General features: G+C 40.0%; 1 protein-coding gene across 3 annotated transcripts in view; it reads right to left on the minus strand.

Annotated features, from left to right (window-relative positions):
- stab1 (stabilin 1) overlaps positions 1-14,976 on the minus strand; it is a 327,280-nt gene that overhangs the window by 233,746 nt on the left and 78,558 nt on the right. For all 3 annotated transcript variants that reach the window (XM_030133489.1, XM_030133487.1, XM_030133488.1), the window contains 3 exons: positions 12,257-12,384; positions 1,584-1,660; positions 391-513 (listed from right to left, as the gene is read on the minus strand). In XM_030133489.1, the coding sequence (XP_029989349.1) occupies positions 391-513; positions 1,584-1,660; positions 12,257-12,384 (328 nt within the window). The remainder of the gene's footprint in view (positions 1-390; positions 514-1,583; positions 1,661-12,256; positions 12,385-14,976) is intronic.

Below are 14,976 nucleotides of genomic sequence, written 5' to 3' on the forward strand. Positions count from 1 at the left end.
GTAAGGAGTTCAAACGACCTACTCATGAACCTGCTCATGAATGATGCACTAAAATGGATTAAAAACATCATATCTCCATAAAAGTGGGATGTTTCATAAATTACAAGAAAACATGCCAGTTTCAGTTGGAATACTGAGAATTACTTCTTTTTTTCTCAAGCAAAAATGCTCATAATAGCTTTTCTCGAGTAATTCTGAGAGAATATGAGATTCTGTGACAGATGGGAATGGTGTAGTATAATCAACAGTGGACTGAAATAAGGTTTGGAATACACAACTTTCACATATGAAACTGTACTGTTTCTGTGACTGCATGATGTGAATCTGTCCTCCTTGGCTAGTGGACTGCAGCGCCTCCAGTCCCTCTTTAATACTGTGTAGATGTGTTACCTGGTGGTCTTTGGTCCTCAGAAGACCTCCGCCGTACAGGTTCAAGTCTCGTCCACTCAAGTCTTCATACAGGTGTTCACCAAGAATCAGGTGGTTTTTGCAGACCACCTCCTCATCAACCCCCTGAGGACAGCACAGGTCACCAATAACACTGGTCAACAACAAATTTATTGTTTAAGTTTTTTGAGCTGATTTAGGATAATTTTGGTGTGCTGAATCCAAAAATCACATTAATTTTGCTCAATCAGTCAACTTTCTGAACTATGCTACATATTGGCTTTTTAACATTTTTGCTTACATTTATGGGCATTTCACATCATATGATACAAATTCTTTCATATTTCTTGCAATAACGAGTTCTGAAGATTTTACTTTTGCCAATTATGATTAATGGTTTTTTAATATTACAGGTGAATGAAATGGCTTCGACTAGAAGATCTTGCAAAAATAAGCCTGACATATTCTGTTACATCTGCGGTGAATACACCATTGTACCTAACAGGAATCAAGTCACAAGTTTCATAAAATGTGCTTACCAATCTTATTTGGTATTAATTATTATATTTGTGAGAAGATCAAATTTTTCAAAATCAAATTAGCAAAAAAAACCTGACCTGATTGAGGAAACAGATTTCATTTTGGATTTAGCGGTGCAAAATGGTCCTAATTCAGTTGAAAAAACCTAGACAAGTTGCAAAAAACATTTTTTTGCAACCCAGTGTAATCAATACGACACAAACATCTCCTACACTGCTGATGACTCAAATTAAGAGTGAAAAAAATATTCTGACAAATGACAAAAGAAAAGCATGAAAATGAAATGAGAACCAACTGGGTTTGTTTTTTCCAATGTACAGTTGGGTTCATATGTACAGTATGTGGAGTAAAACCAGGGAATTGGACACACATGAGGTCACAGCCTCCACCTGGACCCATCCAAACCTTTTTCAAATCAAGTGAACATTTGTACAAGATTTTACACCATTTAAACATGATGGGAACCAATGATCTTTTGAATCTAAATTGGTTTTGCACACTTTGGGCCCAAATGATCTTTTTTTGATATGATATTATGATTTCCATCCTTTTCCAGGTTTTATAAAATCAAGGCTTTACACAGACTATATGACAAACTCAAAGTAAGTCAAAGTGATGGATGAAACCCAAACAGACGCTGAACTAACTGGACCTACACTTAGAGGGGTTTTCAGTCGGGGGATGAACGCTGTGAATGGTCCATTGTGGTTCAGCAGCAGTGAACAGCCTTTCTCTGAAACAAATGCCAAAGGTCAAAGGTTAAATACAAGAGTTTCAGGTGCTTGTTCACAGTGCATGACATTTAAAAGATGAAATAATTAGACAGTTATTACTTGGTCTGTATGAGAGGTGGAGGTAACAAGAGTTAATAAAAAAAAAAAATGTTATATAAAAATGTATATATTATCAAGGGAAAAGATGAGCTGATTGTCTGCAACCAGTGGTTGTAGACTGACATACATAATGTCCATATGTATGTGTACATATATCTACATATAAGTGAACATATATTATTCAATTATTATAATATTTTTAATTCTTGTAAAAATATGTAGTGCAATTCAATGAGCTCGATTACTTATCAAATAAATGACTTTCCACAAAGTGGCTTTTGCGCAGTTTCAGAAACACGTGCCTCACATACAGTTGGGGTGCGGTTTGTCCAGAAAACAGAGGGGGGGGGGGGGGTTTATCATAAAAAAAACAAGCAATCAACAGACCTAATTTTTTTTTTTAAGTTAACGGTAGGCCCCATTACAGTTGAACATTCATCTTTAAAGCTATACCTACTGATCTGGCATTTCTCACAGCACTTAGTAAAAATTTCAACATGAACAACCCGCCTCCCTCCAAAGCCCTGCCTGCTTCCCCCTGCCTAAGCTCTGATGCTCCCCTCCTCTCACCTGATGTACGCAGTGGAAGCAGAGGTGGAGGCAGAGGTCTGGTCTGCTTCGGCATGGCCATGGACCCCTCTCTCAGCAATCAGACACAACATCATCCACCTGCTGGGCTCCTTTATCATTAGGAGACCCTGTATTTAAGGGTGTGGTCTGTGCAGTGCTGGTTCATTGTCTTCACTGCACCTCATCACCAGGGCGATGAGGTGTCTTGGAGATGGGCACGTGTATTGTAAGCGTGCGGACTCAACGAATTTTCCGTGGACATTTGAGGTTTCATAGTCCATACATTTATCACCCTACATCATCCTACACTGAATGCCACCAAGTACATGCACGTGGAGTCCCGTGGTTGTTTTGGGTGGACGTGTCTGTGGAATCAAGTACACCCGACTCCTGGACTTTATCTCCATCCTTCATTCACCAGACTCTGACTGCTGCAGTCGAGTTGTTCTGTTTGTTCCCATGGTTGTTTCTGTTAATAAATCTGTTTTTCTCCCTTTGACACATGCATTTGAGTCCTATCCATTGACATCCCTAGACAGGAGACTGCAGTCAGTGACAGGAGGAGCAGCGCGAGTGGAATGTCAGATTCAGAGGTACTCATATCAGATGCAAGATGGTGGTAATGGATTGACTGACAGGAGGCTCAGCTAGGCTCGGCCAGTTAGTTTATTCGGACCAAATAAAATTATTGGTCAGACTTTTATCAGAAATATATAAGAATTAAAAGATTTTTCAGTTTCAAAACATGGTGGATTTCATTTACATTTTAGTTTGACACACAGTTATTAGGAGCATTTTAAGATGACAAAAGAAAAGTGTAAAAATGCCACATCATATGGTTATAGCTTTGATGCAACTAAAAATACATGAAACATTTCATTTTCTGTGACGGTCACACCTGCGATGTGGGAGATGGCCTAATTAAGTTTCAGGACCATGGGTAAGGGCCAATCATGCAAACATGGTAGAGGATTTATGGCGAATGGGCAACTCAATCAGACTGTAAAATGCAACAGAACTTAATTGAATAAGATTTCCCATCTTGTCAAAATAATTCAGCTTATTCACTAAGTAAACAGTTTGCTGTAATGTTGGATTGCATGTGGCCTTTTCGGCTTTCCTGTCCCTGTTCCTGGCGTCACCTGCAGCCGTTTCCCCCTTCTTTTATCACCCTGTCTGCAAATGAGGCTATACAAGTAAGAAAACTCAGTTACAACCTGCCTGTTATTTAAATTTCAGGCACTTATGCTTGTAGTCATGAGTGTTTTGAAAAGACTAGCCTCTTGAACCCCATCAGAGCCTGTCTGCCACCCACACTGGACTCCCACCAGCAGATCACCCATCAACAGATCACGCCATCACCATAGCACTCCACACTGCACTGAGTCACCTGGAGCATCAGGAGAGCTATGCAAGGCTGCTTTTCCTGGACTTCAGCTCAGCCTTCAACCACATCATCCCTGAGATCCTAGTACAGAAACTTCTGCACCTGGGGTTCTCCTCCCCCATCTGCCAGTGGATTAAAGACTTTTTAACAGACCGCCCACAAACTGTCAAACTCGGCCCCCACCTCTCCTCCGCCGTCACACTCAGCATGCACCGGTTCTCTACAAGGTTGTGTACTGAGTCCCCCCCCCTTCACTCCATACACACATGACTGCACCCCGACCCATCTCTCAAACACCATCATAAAGTTGGCGGATGACGCCACTGTGGTCGGGCTCATCTCAGGGGAGGATGAGTCTGCCTACAGAGATGAGGTAAACAGTCTCACAGCGTGGTGTTCAGTGAACAATCTCCCACTGAATACCACAAAAAACAAGGAGATCATCCTGGACTTCAGGAAGGGCAGAGCAGACCTGGCCCCATTCTACATCAACAGTGACTGTGTGGAAAGGGTCAACTCCATCCGTTTCCTTGGTGTGCAAATATCCGACAACCTCTCCCGGACTGCAAACACCATGGCGATAGTTAAGAAAGCCCAGCAGCAACTCCACTCCCTGAGGGTACTCAGAAGGACCAACCTGAAGGAGAAGCTGCTGGTGATGTTCTACAGAGCCACCATAGAGAGCATCCTGGCATACAGGACACAACATGGTATGTGGGGTGCTTGGTAGTGGACAGGAGAGCGCTGCAGAGAGTGATCAACACAACCCAGAGGATCACTGGCTGCTCTCTGCCCAACCTGGAGGACACCGCCTGTTCTAGCTACCTCAGCAGAGCCACCAAGATTACCAAGGACTCCTCTCACCCCAGTAGCCACCTATTTGAGCTTATGCCCTCAGGCTAGCACTACAGGTCACATAAAACCTGGACAAACAGACTGAGGAATAGCTTCTTCCCCAAAGCTATCACCATAATAAATAACCAAACAAAACATCAACAGGACATCCGCAAGAACACTGATGTTCACTGCAACAACCTCACCATACCCTAGAATATGTGCAATATCTGTCTAATGTTTACAGTCTTCCATGTTATTTTATTCTTTCACACTATTTATTATACAATATTTATTTCTCATGTCATTTGCAGTATTTCCGATGCCGTTTGCACTATTCTCATACTATTTGCACTACTTAATTCTCTCTCTCGCTTTCTTTTTTTTCTTTTTTTTTTTTACAAACTTTCCTGGTTGCAAAACATCTATTTTTTATTTTTTCTAATGTAAATAAGTGTGCCTTCTTACTGTCATTTGTTGTGCCTTGTAATTTCTTGCAACAAACTGGAGAGCTCTACCTCGGTTTTGTAGTACTTGTACAATGACAATAGAGAGATTCTGATTCTGAATTGTTTTTTAATCATTGGCGGGATTGTCCCCTCTGAGGATGAAATTCATTCAGCAGAAGAAGGGATGTAAAAACCAGAGAAGGGGTTGATCCCCCCCATCCCCCCAACAAATCGCACCTTTTATATATGTACATATATGTACACATATGTATGTGTACAAGTACATATATGTACATATTATATACAGTATGTATATATGTATGTCTACATATACATGTACATATACAGTCATCCTCAAAATTATTCATACCCCTGCCATTTTTTGTAACTTTTTGTTTTTGTGATGAAATGAATGAGTTTTGTCAAGTTTGTTTGTGACTTATATGTGATACACAAGTGAGGAAATAAGAACGAATGATACTTGGAGAAATACTTTATTTCAGGAGTATTTTATTAGAGGATTTCCAAAAAATGCCACGTTCAAAATTATTCATACCCTAGGTTTACTAAGTCCAATGTCTTTTCTTAATAGTCAGTAGAATACCCTTTGTTCTTGATAATGGTTCCTGCAAGTGTCCACAGGTTCTCTTCTGTCTCCTGTGGGGTTTTGGTCCACTCTTCCAGGACCAAAGCCTCTAGCTGGGTCCAGTTGGATGGTTTCCTACCCATCACACTAGTCTTTGGCTCCCTCCACAGATTCTCTATATGATTTAGGTCAGAGCTTTGACTGGGTCATGTCCTTGAACCACTACAGCACTATCTTGATGGTATGCTTGGGGTCAGTGTCCTGCTGGGACGTCCAGTCAGGACCAATCTAGAGTTTCTCAGCAGACACTTCCACATTGTCATCCAGGATGTTGATATAATCCTCCTTTTTCATGATGCCCTGTATCTTGATGAGGTTCTCGGTGCCACTAGCAGAAAAGCAACCCCATAGCATTATGTTGCCACCACCATGCTTGATGGTTGGGGCTGTGTTCAGCTTGCGTTCTTCTCCTTGCTTCCTTCAGATGCAGTCAACATCCATGTGGCCAAACAACTCCATCTTTGTTTCATCAAATCACTGGATTGATGACCAAAAGCTTGGATCTTGGTTAAGAAGAGCTCTAGGAAATGCCAGATGAGCCTCCTGATGTTTCATCCTGAGTCATGCCATCTTCCTGTGTCTGCATCCATGGAGAACTCCTTTGTGCAATACTGGCTGGATGGTTGTCTGTGATACCTTCATACCTCGGTTATTTTGGTGGCAACATAATGCTACGGTTATAACTTATAATGCTAGGATGCTTCTCTGCTAGTGGCACTGGAAACCTCATGAAGTTACAAGGCATCATGAATTTAACATAATTATATCAACGTCCTGGATGACAGCGTGAAAGTGCTGAGAAACTCTAGACTGGTCCTGATTGGATGTCCCAGCAGGACACTGACCCCAAGCATACCACCAAGGTAGTGCAGTAGTGGTTCAAGGACATGACCCAGTCAAAGTCCTAACCTAAATCATTTAGAGGATCTGTGGAGGGAGCTAAAGACCAGAGTGATGGGTAGGAGACCATCCAACCGGACCCAGCTGGAGGCTTTGGTCCAGGAAGAGTGGACCAAAACCCCACAGGAGACAGAAGAGAACCTGTGGACACTTACAGGAACCATTATCAAGAAAAAAGGCTACTCTATTGACTATTAAGAAAAGACTTTGGACTTAATAAACCTAGGGTATGAATAATTTTGAACATGGCGTTTTTTAGAAATCCTCTAATAAAATACTCCTGAAATAAAGTATTTCTCCAAGTATCATTTGTTCTTATTTCCTCACTTGTGTATCACATATAAGTCACAAACAAACTTGACAAAACTCATTCATTTCATCACAAAAACAAAAAGTTACAAAAAAATGGCAGGGGTATGAATAATTTTGAGGACGACTGTATGTACACATACATATGTTCAAAATAAACGCAACACTTTTTTTGCTCCTTTTTTTCATGAGCTGAACTCAAAGACCTAAGACTTTTTCTATGTACACAAAAGGCTCTCCTTTGCTAAGACAGTCCATCCACCCAAAAGCTGTGGCATATCAAGATGCTGATTAGACTGCATGACTATTGCACAGGTGTGCCTTAAGCTGCCCACAATAAAAAGCCACTCTAAAATGTGCCGTTTTACTGTACTGGAGGGTCCAGGGGAGGTCAGAAAACCAGTCAGTATCTGGTATGACCACAGTTTGCCTCACGCAGTTCAACGCATAGAGTTGATCAGGTTGTTGATTGTGGCTTGTGGAATGTCGGTCTAATCCTCTTCAATGGCTGTGTGAAGTTGCTGGATATAGAGGGTCACTGCTAGCGGTCACTGCTGCTAGCATCCATGTCCTTTTCATTTGTTGATGACTTTTTCATTTGTTCATATCTTTCTTGGGTCCATGTCTTTCTTTGTCCCTGTGAGTCTTCCTCGGTCCTTGTGTGTCTGTCTCAACCTGTGGGGGTTATTTTATGGTGCACTCCTGCGTTGCCACAGACCCCTCCCTCAGCCTCATTATCAGCTTCACTTGCTGGCACAGCACTACCCCTAGCAAATATAAGCCTTTTTTGCAGTTAGCCTCACCGATTAGTGGTTTTCTTAAGGCTACACAGCTGTTCAGTCCATTCCCATGAGTTCCCTTCTCATTGTGCATGTGGGAATACTCTTACTTTCACGATTAAACAGAGCCCTGAGTTGTACAGGTGTTTTTCTTCCACTTGATTTCACCAAACATTTAAGTGATCGCCGATCACCATCAATCAGAATTTTTTTCCTACCACATTTCGTCCTTGAAGACGATAGTTCTCCTCTATCCTTTCAGTTTCTAATAATGCGTTGGACAGTTCTTAACCCAATTTTAGTAGTTTGTGCAATTTCCTTAGATGTTTTCTCTGCTTGATGCCAATGATTTGACCTTTGTCAAACAGACTAACATCTTTTCCATGACCACAGGACGTGTCTTTGACATGGTTGTTTAAGAAATGAGAAGCTACTCATTACATCAGTTGGGGTTAAATAATTTGTTTCCAGTTGAAAGATAATCACCCATGCAGTAATTATCCAATAGGAGACTCCTGCCTATTTACTAGGTGCCCACTTTTTTTGGGCCAGGCAGTGTATAAAACATGTTCTAGTTTAACACTTTTTCTTCACTACATAATTCCATGTGTCTTAAATATGAATTTGCAATTTAGAAAATAACAAGTGGTGCCAGGCACAACAAATCCCACCCCTCACATGTATTTTGTTCATTATAAGTAAATGTGAAGTTCTTAAAAAAAAATCATAAAAAATGTGAACTTTGACCTACCTTTCCCAAAATGTAATGACATCTACTCTGGGTCACTGGCAATCTATACACGAAATTTGGTATGAAATGAACAAATAGTTTTACTGCTAAAGTGTTAACAAACAAACAAACAAAGTTGAAAATCGTATTGTTCCTACCGTTGACACAGAGCTTGCTAATGAGTTAGATTCTCCTCTCACTTTGCAAGAGATTGTAATAGCTATTAAAGCTATGCAAAGTAACAAGGCCCCTGGCCCTGATGGTTTTAGCGTAGAGTTCTTTAAGTGATTCCTAGATAAACTAGCCCCTCTTCTTACTTTAGTGTACAATGAATCTCTCGAACGTGGTTCGCTACCACAGACTTTAATTCAAGCATCCATAAGCCTTCTCTTAAAGAAGGGCAAAGACCCTGAATCATGCACTTCATACAGGCCTGTGTCCTTATTGAATGTGGATGTAAAAATTTTAGCCAAGGTTTTGGCAGTTCGCCGTGAAAGGATTCTGCCTACCATCATATCAGAAGAACAGAATGGTTTCATCAAAGGACGCCAGCTTTTTTACAATGTTCGTACACTTCTGAATGTGATTTTTTCCAAGGATCCCTCCCCAGTTCCTGAAGTTGTCATTTCAATCGATGCTGTATAAGCATTTGATCGCGTCGAATGGAACTATCTTTTTGCTGCACTCCACAAATTTGGATTTGGTAACAGATTTATATCATGGCTCAAACTTCTTTATACCTCCCCCCTGGCTAGCATTCACACTAATGATATTCACTTGAGTTACTTTACGTTATCACATGGTACTAGACAGGGTTGTCCTCTGTCCCCTTTATTATTTGCCATAGCCATTGAACCATTGTCTATTGCTCTAAAATCCCTTCCATTATTTCGTGGAGTCTTTTAGTCCAATTGGAACTCAAATTGTCTCTCTATGCGGATGACCTACTCCTATATATATATATATATATATGTATATATATATATATATATATATATATATATATATATATATATATATATATATCAGATCCCTTAGCCAGCATCAAGTCAATTTTGTCTTTGTTAAAGATGTTTGGTTCCTTCTCTGGCTATAAAGTCAATCTCCCCAAGAGTGAATGTTTTCCCATTAACTCTGCTGCTTTATTAATCAAACAATCAGATCTTCCTTTTAAACTTAGCGCATCGGGTTTTAGATATTTAGGAATTAATGTGACTCGGTCTCTATCCTCTCTTTATATTGCTAATTTCGCCCCATTACTGAATCAGACCAAAGCTGATTTGCACAGGTGGAACTCCTTGCCTTTGTCACTAATGGGTAGAATCAACGCTGTTAAAATGAATATACTGCCTAAATTTATTTTCTTGTTTCAATGTACTCCTTTATTTTTACCCAAAACATTTTTTAAGTCATTTGATCAGATTATTTCCGTTTTTTTGTGGGGTGGTAAACTTCCCAGGGTGAGATTTTCGCTTCTGCAAAAATGTAAGTTCAGTGGTGGTCTCGCCTTACCTAATCTTCTGTTTTATTATTGGTCAGCGCATATTCACAAATGTATTTTTTGGTGTCAATCCCCAGGTTTATTATGGTGTAGATTAGAAGCTCAATCACTCTCTTCATCTTCCTTACTGGCCGTACTCTCCTCTTCCCTCCCGATGAATCCTTCAAAGTTCACAAACAATCCAGTGGTGCTTTCCACCTTTAAGATTTGGTTTCAGTTTAGGCGCCACTTTAAATTTTTGTTGACCTCCACCTTCATACCTATAACTAAAAATCATCAATTTCCTCCATCACTTATGGTCTCCACTTTTACGATTTGGCAGAACCAAGGCATTAAATGTTTCAGAGACCTCTATAAAGATGGTATCTTTTCTACATTTTCTGATCTGATGTTAGATTTCAATTTACCAGCTAACCATTTGTTTCGTTATTTCCAACTACGGCACTGTGCCTCTACTCTTTTCACAGGTTTCCCTTCTCTTCCAGCCAAACAACCATGGGACGATCTTCTAACTTTGAAACCCAAAGAGAAATCTCTTATATCAAAAATTTATGAACAGTTAATTTCATTTGATAATGATTTGATGACTAAAGCTCGAATTTCTTGGGAAGGTGAGTTAGGCTTAAACCTCACAGACCAGCTATGAGATAAAGCTATCCTTAGTATACGGTCCAGCACACCGTGTGCTAGATTACAACTTATTCAGTTTAAAGTGTTGCATAGAATCCATTTATCAAAATCTCGACTCTCTGCAATCTATCCAAATATTGTGGACCAATGTGACAAGTGTCAGGGATCTCCCTACAATTTAACCCACATGTTCTTTTCCTGTCCTAAGTTACTGAAATTTTGGGGTGATTACTTTATGATCATGACTAATATTCTTAGGAAAAATATCAATATATGCCCTTTTATAGCGATATTTGGGCTCCCTGTTGACACCTGTTTTAACTAAATAGAGTCTGATATAATAGCTTTTACATCCCTCCTTCCAAGACGACGTATTATATTTTTGTTGAAGTCTCCTAAACCCCCGTCTATTTCATTTTGGCTTAGAGATGTTATGTTTTTTCTTAAATTAGAAAAGATTAGACTCTCACTACAAGGCTCCTCAAGTAAATTCTTTAATAAATGGCCATATTTTTTAGATTACTTTCAGTCTTTACAAACACTGCCTTCAGATTGATCTCTCACACCTCCACCCTACTCTATTTTATTATTGTTTAGGTATTGTTGTTTTTTGTTGTAATTTGTTCTGTCTACCAATTATTGTCACATTTGATACATCTAGGTAATGTCTAATATTTAAAAGTAAACACAGGTATCTACAAACTATGACTTATTTATTTATTTATTTATTTATTTATTTATTTATTTATTTATTTATTTTTTATTTTCTTTTGTTTCCATTAGCTCAGTTAATATTCTTGTACACCACAGATTTGATACTGCTTGTACTTATTTGATTTTCTACTGCTCAGAGACTGTTGGGATGTTCTTATTTCTGCTGTTGCTCCTTCTCAGAGGGCCTTGGGGTTGGATTGGGAATGGGGAAAAATGATATAAAAAGGCAATGTATAATGAATGCATTGTAATTCTGCTCCTTTGTATGTTCTGTTACATTGCTCATAAAAAGATTAAAAAAAAAAAAAAAAAAAAAACAACACAAAACAAAGAAACAAACAAGTGGTGCCAGGCACAACAAACCCTGCCCCTCACATGTATTGCAGCTTATTTTGGCATCGATCCAGCTGATGTCATCATGTCTATGCATGTGCTGATGTCAGCATATCAATTGCCTCTATGTACTGTATGTGCCAAGTCTGAAGTAAATTGAAACAAAATTGATGGTTTTATAGACTTTTGAAATTTAGCCCATTATAAATAAATAGAATTTCTTTTTAAAGAAATTCATAAAAAAAATTTAACTTTAACCTACTTTTTCCAAAATGTAATCAGATCTATTCTGGGTCACTGGCAATCTATAAACCCAGTTTGGTATGAATTCAACCAATAGTTTGCAGCTAGAGTGTTAACAAACAAACAAACCAAACCAAAACAATACCCCTTGCCTCCCCTTCAGGGGACGGGGTAATAAAGTAATACCATTGAATAAGAAGGTGTGTCTAAATGTGTAAATGGTGCTGTTCATAAACATATATAAACTCACAATCACAGTATCAATGATGAAAAGATTTTGAAATACAGTATATATACAGAAACACACACATATACACACACACACACACACACACGCATAGGTGTATATACACACACATACACAAAATATTTTGAGGATAAATAGGTTTTTAACCAACCAGCACTGTACTTTTGAAACCCTCCCAGAATGACATGAACCTGTCCAGAACTATACCCAGGGGTTGGACTTACCGAACAGGGCAATGGCGCCGGTCAGATTCCCTCTGTGACTTCCACTTCTGTCCAGTTCTATCAGCTGCTCCATAAGGTTTCCATAGCAACGCCACCCATCTCCAATCTGACCTGAACCACAGACACACCTGAAAGATGCAGGAAAGGCCTTTGAAATACACAAACATTTCATAAAGTGTAAGTGCAGCACCTTTTACATCACAGTTGCAGAGCTGGTTTGAAGCTGGTGCCTCACATGAAATGAGTTCTTAGTGTTTTAACATGTAAACAACCATTTCTGGGCCATGGCAACTGGTTTCAGAGGTTCCCCAACACCTGGTCGCTCTATAACATGAAGGATATACAACCATGGACAACTCAGTCCTTATGCTGTAGAAGTCAATTGAAAGCACTGCGGGGAGGTTGACAGGAAGGGATGGTACATAGGTGTGGCCAAAGCTTTCAGGGACTGGAATCACAAAAACTCCCTCACCATGTCTAAGACCAAACAAATGGTGGATTTGAAAGTCCAAACCCACCCCTCAGCCAGTTAAATGTTAATGGGATTGGACATTAAGTTGGTGCATCCATCAACAAATGATCTTTTACCATATTTGACCAGTTGTTGGTGGTAGCAGTGGTCTTGGTGAAGGGAGCATGAAGAGGGTGGGACTTATTAGCTAAACTGTATCCACCTGTCAGGGAAAGATGAACATACTTGGCTTCACATTTGGAGAGCTGTCATTACATCCATATTTATATACAATCTATACTTGTCACAAAAACATGGGATTCACTGTGATTCAGTCCAGACACACAAAAGGATGGCTGGAGTCACAAGTAATGAGTGAGCCGTGCATTTATTTACAGTGGGAAAACAAAAGAATTAAACCATAAGGCAGTGAAGCAAAATCCACAGTTCACTGTGTGGCATCCCATAAACTCTCCTTTAGTGCCTTGTTGGCCAGAGCATTATAAGGACTAAGCCCCTCCCCAAGACCAACCAATTTCTAGTTAACACAAAATATGCTATTTCTGGCCACCACATATTCATAAATAGGTTCTACATTAAACCCACCAGTGCAATACAATACAAAACACACAAATCATCATTACAAAAACTCATTTGTACCTGACTCTGTTTGACCACTTGCAACGTGATATTACTTCAGGACCCAAAATCCGCCCTACATTCAGAGGAACATGGTATGGGTAGCACCATATTCAACACCATACAAGGTGGCTGCTTCAGCTGCTCTGGTTCAACCCCCAGGCACAGAGGAGGAGGGCACCAGAATGGCAGCAGCAGCACCAGTAAACCATGATTGAACTAGAAGCACTGGGAGAGTGCAGACCTCCGCCAAGGCAGATCAGTGCCCCAGATTTGGATGAAAATTTCAGGAAATGTTGATACTGGCACAAGGAATAAATGATTAAATTTTGGTGGTGATCGGGGGTGGGAGCGCCACGGGGCCCACTGATCTACGTTGGCGGAGGTCTGCACTGTCTTTTCTAGAAAAGCACTCAGAGAGCGCAGACCTCCGCCAAGGCAGATCAGTGGGCCCTCGTGGCCCCCACCCCCACCCCCAATCACCACCAAAATTTAATCATTTGTTCCTTGGGCCAGTATCAACATTTCCTGAAATTTTCATCCAAATCCGTCCATAACTTTTTGAGTTATCTTGCACACAGAAAGACAGACGTACAGACAAACAGACAAACCAATGCCGACAAAAACATAACCGCCTTAGCAGAGGTAATAAAAATAAGTGGAGATTACAGAACTGGTATGTAGTGTGATTATTTTGTGCTTCTGTAGGAGATATGTGGATGATGTTTGAACAGAAGTCTGTGAATGTGAAGAAGAATGTGGTGCATGCACTCACCACGGGAACAGTGGGGAACTATATGTTATGTGAACCAGGAATGTATGAAAGCTGAGCATCAGCTTCACTAGGTGCCACATTTGTGCAGTAACGAGACCTTCGTCACAACCAATAGAACCAATAATTACCTGCATCATTACTTCATTTTGGGCCGCAGCCTCATGCAGTGTTTTTCTGCTTACACCTCCGTCACTAAGCTTCTTACAAACGATGGGCTCATATGAATCACCTGATTCATACGAGAGCTGGAGTTTGTAGACATTTGTGGAGAGAGCAGTAGTTTCCTATGGCCGTATTACAAAGTTGGTACAACTGCAGATCAAATCACAAGAGCAACTTGAGGCCTCTGTGAAAAAATGATGTGATTTTTTTTTTGTCGTATGAAGATGATACAGTTGTCATATTTTTCATAAGGGTGCCTTGGGACCTTCCTACATCATACCTACGGTCACTTCATGAATTTTTTTGTCATGAGGTGGATGTACGGCACCCCTATGTGCAACTCACACCACTCTCAAGTTGATGGTAGGAAGATCTTACGCTTTTCAAAATATTTAGATTGGTATATAAACAGTCACCATGTATTTAAAAGTCTCGTGTCATGATCATCACATTCAAGATGATAATAATGCCCACATAACTGAACTTCTACAGCTACAGCTGCAAGATGAAAAAAGGAAGATCAAGTGGTTGTGCCTGCTGTTTTGGTAAGGCAGTAGCAGAAGAAGAGAAACATTGTAAAATGCTTAATGTACCTTAATGCCCCAGAACAGTGATCAATCATCACCAAAGTTAGTATGGACATCTCTAGTCATGCCCACTTTCACCTCTGCAAAAATCAAAATGAAAGCCCCA

The sequence above is a fragment of the Sphaeramia orbicularis genome, chromosome 5 (genome assembly GCF_902148855.1).
Source record: "Sphaeramia orbicularis chromosome 5, fSphaOr1.1, whole genome shotgun sequence".
NCBI lineage: Eukaryota > Metazoa > Chordata > Actinopteri > Kurtiformes > Apogonidae > Sphaeramia > Sphaeramia orbicularis.